The sequence below is a fragment of the Cryptotermes secundus genome, unplaced genomic scaffold (genome assembly GCF_002891405.2).
Source record: "Cryptotermes secundus unplaced genomic scaffold, Csec_1.0 scaffold691, whole genome shotgun sequence".
Lineage (NCBI taxonomy): Eukaryota > Metazoa > Arthropoda > Insecta > Blattodea > Kalotermitidae > Cryptotermes > Cryptotermes secundus.
This window is the reverse complement of record NW_019743159.1, coordinates 186,192-192,711: the sequence shown is the minus strand read 5'-3', so window position 1 is coordinate 192,711 and position 6,520 is coordinate 186,192. Positions and strand designations below refer to the sequence as shown.

Here is a 6,520-nt window from a genome sequence, read left to right as displayed (position 1 = left end):
ATTGTACCAGCACGAGATGATATGTGGGGGTGATTGTGGAGCAATTGGTGGAATGAAGATTGGCACACCTTTCGCAAGAGCAGGTATCACTTCGTTGTGCTGTTCCCTATTCAATTTTAGCTTGGCTCTAAATTCTGCCCTGTAAATTTTGTTATGTTTAAGCTCCTGCCTGGTACAACAGAGACATTTCTATGTTCAATGACTGCTCCTCAATTAAAAATCGTCCTTCTGCTAGATTCGCTTCAGCTATTAAGATTTATAGGAACGTTTGACGTATTTGGAACCCAAATGTTTCCCTTAATCAAATTCTATAACGGCACTTTCTTAATTATTAAAATATTAATTGTGTTCACTGCGAATGTATGTATTCATATTTTTCTCACCTCGTAATGCTTGACGTGACAGCATTTATTGAATTGTTATTATTCTGTAAACGATAAAAGTTGTCTTCCTTTGTCTTTTGTTTGTGTCCGTGTGTTCCTTTGTTTCATTCTTTCCTCGAGCTTACTTTATAGTTAGCTTTCAGGCTGTTATGTAAGCACGTAAATAAAGAAAAAAATAAAGGATTGAACTGAATTATAACTTATGTACGCTAACCACTAGGTCACTGTTCTAAAGGCCCAGGATTCCACTATAATCTCAGCCCGGCAATATAATATCACAAGAAGTTCTGGGAAGAATTAATCACTTACGTTCCTTTGATACAACAAGGAACGCATAGAAAACGACGCCTCCAACATTTCTTCTTTGCCCCGGTACGTATTTTCTCGAGTTTTTACCCCCAAACGATAGGGGGGTACGTGGAAAGATCAACAGGGGCTCTTTTGATAGGACAAGGACCGCAAAGACAATGACGGGCCCAATAATTCTTCTATTCTTGCGTGTATTCATTACCGTGGGAACGTGTTTACCGAGCCGTTGCCTAGCACCGAAAGAGGGATACACTTAACCGAGCCGTTGCCTTGCAACGATAGGAGGGATACACATACAGACACACAGACTGATGGGAGGGATTTGTGAAGTACGCCGTTGAGATGAGGTCAGTTGCCAGGACAGACAGACGCACAGGCAGGATGGAGATCGCATAAACCTACTTTAGGAAAATAGACTAAAATGGATCTTAGATAAATAGGGCGGAATGGTAAGGACTGGATTCTTATTGCTCAGGATAGGCATCAGTGAAGGGCTCTTGTGAACATAGTAATGAACATTTGGGTTCAATGGAATGTTTTGAAATTCTTCAGTAGCTGAGAGACTGGAAGATTCACAAGAAGGACTCGGCTGCAATCACTTGTAGACGGAAAGAGAATAAATATCCGGGACGTCATGTATAATAAACATATTTCCGACAGTAGATGATGTCCAATGAAATATTAGCATCAATCGTTGTCCCCCCATCAGAAGAACCTTTTTCAGTAACTTGCTTATGTTTCGTTAAAATTTTGCATAGTCGAAAACGGAAAGATCGCCGACTTACCTGCACGTGAACTCACGTTCCTGGAGGCAGAGCTCCATACACTCTCGACGAGATCCGACGCGACGTCTGTGACGTATGTAAGTCCGCAGTTCATGACCACGCACCACTTCGAATAGCCATGGCCGGGCACACGGCGCCCTTATGCAGGTCTTCTGGGCGAATATGGTGAACACAGGGAACTGGGACTTCGTGAGAGCTCCTGCAACAAAAACGGCTCAAGTCAACCTCAGGTCTCGCACCCCTGACCTCTGTATGACATGGATGGTGCCTTCGTGGGTTATGCCGCTTCAAATATTATTTAGCGTCGAGTTATAAGAGAAGGGCCGCCTCTGTGATCTAGTGGTCAGAATCCCTGCTTACAGATCCAGAGGTCCGGGGTTCGATTACCGGCGCTACCAGTTATTATGAGCGGTAGTGGGTCTGGAACGGGGTCCACTCAGCATTGTGAGGATAACTGAGGAATGGAAAAGTAGCGGCTACGGCCTAGAAAGCCGAGATTAACGGCCGTGGAGTCCATTGCGCTGACCACGCGACACCCTCTGTCCGCAAAAGTTTGCACTAACTTCGTCGACAAGCGGCGGTTGCCCGGTCGGTATAGTGTGCTTGCGGACTAAAGGCCACGGAGTTAAAAGATAGGAGTAGAGGGCGCGTGAACGGGAAACTGACCGTAGTATATTTAATGTTATTCGTATGGAAGGAGCAAGGAAATTCATTAGAAAAAATGAGGGTTATTTAAGGTGGTTATAGCGATATCACTTCATAACTTATTTAGAGAGAATGTTATGAAAAGTTGATAATGTTCATTCATTAAGAACGATGAGTTAGGAATCAGACTTGGCTTATTTAAATTTATATTGTCACGCGATGGACTGACTATAGATGGGTCTGGATTGATAACTGGATATACTGAACACTTAAAACTCGGAGCTACAAGTAACTATAGCACTATCGCTAATTCACACACTCTGTAATTCACTACAGCAAGCAGTGAGTCTTCTCAGTCTGTTATATCTTCATTAGTCGTTGTCTGGTAACGGCTTCCAACGACATAGTTTCCTCAGCTTCTGTGTTCACGTCCTTACCGGTTGCGACTCTCTCACGACTAACTCGTTGTTGTTACACGACTTACGATAATTAGGGCTCCTCTGTCTCCCAAGCCTCCATCAGGGGCAGCCTCCATCAGCCTGAGACTCGGACTGGACCTCACAGAAAACACTACTTCCGACAGTCCTTCTACCGTTGCATGAATGACTGCTGCTGCGCTAACAGCGTTTCGTGTTCTATTGTTGCGTCACTCTTCGTTGCGCAGTAACCTAGTAACGGATGTCTCTTCTGAATAAAGTATTCAGACTTTCAGCTGACATGCCACAATATTATTCGCAAGACCAAGGAAATTACGAAATACCTTCCGGTTATTTAATGATGCAATGGCGTCTCAATTTAGATGTTTAGTGAGAATGGTACCCACATAACTTGATAATGTGCCTGAATTAAAAAGATGAGTATGAAATTTGTCGTAGCTTATTAAAATTCTTGGAAGAATTTAGGGAACTCATAAAAGAAGATTCCACAATGGTATTAGATACTGTGGTCAAGTTGATAGCATTCACAATTCAAGTGAAGGCTACAGATTATCATAACTGAACTACTTGGAGATAGTCCTTATTTCCTTCAGGCAAATTACAGAAAGGTAAAGCTATCCCTGTAACAGTTCTCGGAGGCCCACACAGTTGTGAGACGTTGAGGCTCCCACATTTTCTAAACAATCGGCTCAAAGATGGAGGTAAGGTTGTCAGCCTTAAGAGACGGCCGAACTTTACACCCCAGGAAATTCCTGATACTCATTTCTGTTAGAGGCTGAGTCCACACCAGGGTCATAGTGCGGCTGTAAGGGATTAGGTCAATTGAAAAAAAATCAAATGAACTCATCGGGATCCGATCCCGCGACCTTCCGGCTTGTAGCAAAGTTCCTCAACCAACTATGCTACCGAATGCCCCGGTAAATTCCAGGGTAGCACATAAAATTGTGTCATGTCCACTTTCTTCCACACCCTTCCCTATTATTTATTCTTCAGTTGTTCTCTCATTGGGCACTGTGTATTCTGAGCTACTGCTAACGTAGTTCAAAAAAAGGTATATAAATACATGTAATTCGATAGGGATAATCTTGCTCTATTAAAGATTCGAACAGGGTAGTTCTCGAATCCAAATTAGGCATGTGAAACTAGTAAAATGGAGATTTGAAGGTTAGGGGCAGCTCAGTTCTTTGTTTGTTTCTTTCTCTCTTTCGTTCATTGCTTCGCGGATTCTTTAAGGGCGCTTTTAGTAGTGAGAATATATATATATAGCGCCGGATGATGCTCAATATTTAATTGGAAAGAATATGGAAGAAAGCTGTCTTCTCTTATTAGAGGTACTAGCGGTACATTCGTCTGGAGGCACTGAAGAAATCCACGACAGCCAGTGTCTCGGTCAAGGTTCAGACCTGCTTCCTCCTAAATACAATCATAGGGCGTTTCCTTAATATCAGTTTCATAACGAATCGTGTTGATGACCCCTAAAAGTACGTTTAATTCAAGATACACAACAGGATGCAGGAAATAAACATGAAGCCTTTTATTATTGCCAGTGGGGTGGGACTAAGTCCCTTGCACTGCGGCCACTTCTGGCTTATTGTACTAGCCCCAGATGATAGGTGAGGGTGATTATGGAGCGATTGGTGGAATGAAGTTTGGCAGGAGAAACCGAAGTACTCGGAGAAAACCTACCCCAGCGCCATTTTGTCCACCACAAATCCCAACTGACCAGACCCGGGATCGAACCCGGGCCGCCGCGGTGGGAAGCCAGCGACTAAACGCTTGAGCTATGGCGCGGCCAAGATGAAGCCTTACCGCACGACCAACCTGATGGGTGGGGCAGTCTAATGCTATGGTTTCCCCTTTGTACGATACGCAGGTACAGCGTGGAAATTAAGAGCATTCAAGGCGCGACGGTGAACAGCAAAATCCGTGCTCCTCTGAACGGAATCCAATCCCGGCCGCCCAGTTCCACCCGGCAATTCACTGATTCGACTGTCACGACTGCAGGGCGCGCATGTGTCGACAGGTGCAAGGTAACGGTTTGACAGTTGTGTTGTCTGTCCCTGGGAAGTGTGGGAAGACAGACCCGTGGCAACTAGGCTACCAACTCTGTATGTGTTTGTGAATTAAACATTTGTTTCCGCTTATGCACTGGAATAATGTCGCCCCAAATGTCTATGAACGTTTACCGAGTATTCACGAAATCAGCTATCTCATACATAACCCGAATAATTTTGACTGTTTAAATAACATCGAATTACTCGACAAATTAGATCGTAAATTCGATTAAATGAACATAAAGATCCTCCAAATATACGGATCTTAAGCAAAGGAGTTTAAGATCGAATTAAGGTTATTTCACTCACTCATGGAGCTGAGCCCTTCTTCAGGAGCCTCCAATGCTGTAGTTAGTCAAGAATTTCCCAGCATTTTATGGAACTCGAAGCTTCATTAGTGTGTTCACAAGAGCCCTCCACTGGTCCCTATCCTGAGCCAGAACAGTCCAATCCTATGTCTCTAAGATCCATTTTAATATTAACCGCCACCTACGTCTTGGTCTTCCCTGTGGTCTCTTTCCTTATGGCTTTCCCACCAATATCCTATATGCATTCCTCTTCTCCCCTATTCATGCTATATGTCTTTCCAATTTTATCCTCCTTTATCTGATCATTCTAATTATACTTGGAGAAGAGTACAAGTTATGAAGCTCCTCATTATGCAGTTTTCTCCAACCTCCTGTCACTTCATATCTTTTCGGTCCAAATATTCTCCTCAACACCCTCAGTCTATGTTTCTCCCTTATGTCAGAGACCAACTTTCACACCCATACAGAACCACATGCAAAATTATGGTTTGGTATTTCTTAATTTTATGTTTTCACACAGCAGACGAGAAGACAAAAGGTTCTGGACTGAATGGTAGCAAATATTACCGAATTCAATCTCCCCTTAATTTCCTCCTGAATCAGGTTTTGATTTGTTATCGTCGTCGCCAAATATTTAAACTCTACTATATTTTCAAAATATCTGTTTCCTAGAGTTCATATACTTACTTCTCTCTGTGTTTATTTTTAGACCAACCTTCTTACTAGCGTCAATCAGTTTCTGAGTTTTTCTTCATGGTGACTATGTTATCTCCCAGTAGATTCACATCATCAGCATAGACCAACAGCTGATGTGTCCCGTTTAATTTTAGTCACACCTGGTTTCCCTGGACCTTCCTAATCGCATATCCTAAGGCAAAGTTGAAAAGGAGTGGCGATAAAGCGTCTCCTTGTTTTAGACCATTCTATATAAGAAATTTATCAGACAAATATTTACCTACACGAACTTCACTATACGTATTTTTAAACACATTTTAATCAGCCTAACTAGTTCATGGGTATCCCTGACTCTATCAGAATATTGTACAATACTTCCCTCCTAACTGAATAACAGGCTTTCTTGAAGTCTATGAATAGCTGATGTACTGTTTCATTGTACTCCAATTTTTTCTCCAATATCTGACGAATGCAAAATATCTGACCTGTAGTTGATCTGCTACGTCGAAACCCACACTGATGATCCCCAATAATTTCATCTATATATGGACTTAACCTTGAAAGAAGAATATTGGACAAAATTTTATATGAAGTTGATATCAGTGATATCCCCCGATAATTACTAGAGTCAGTTTTATCACCCTTCTTGTGAACTGGTACAATAATAGACTCTTTCGATCGATCAGGAAATTTTTCCTTATGCCAAATAGAAGTAGTTACTTATGGAACTTAGAACGTAATACTTCTCCCCCTGCTTGAATAAGTTCTGCCGGAATTTGATCACTACCTGGCGATTTATACCGTTTCAATTTTGCAACAGCACTTTCAAACTCAAAAGGGCTAGGATCAAGTATTAACGGCTCAGCTCTATGGATTTCTGTCTGCCTAACAGCACTGACCCTATGTAAATTCAATAACTGAGAG

The 6,520-nt window shown here is 42.3% G+C and overlaps 1 protein-coding gene across 1 annotated transcript in view; it reads right to left on the bottom strand.

The window, feature by feature from the left end:
* Positions 1–6,520, bottom strand: part of LOC111873941 — a 48,081-nt gene that overhangs the window by 16,823 nt on the left and 24,738 nt on the right. The window contains exon 2 of the mRNA XM_023869049.2: positions 1,478–1,676. Coding sequence (XP_023724817.1) covers positions 1,478–1,676 — 199 coding nt within the window. The remainder of the gene's footprint in view (positions 1–1,477; positions 1,677–6,520) is intronic.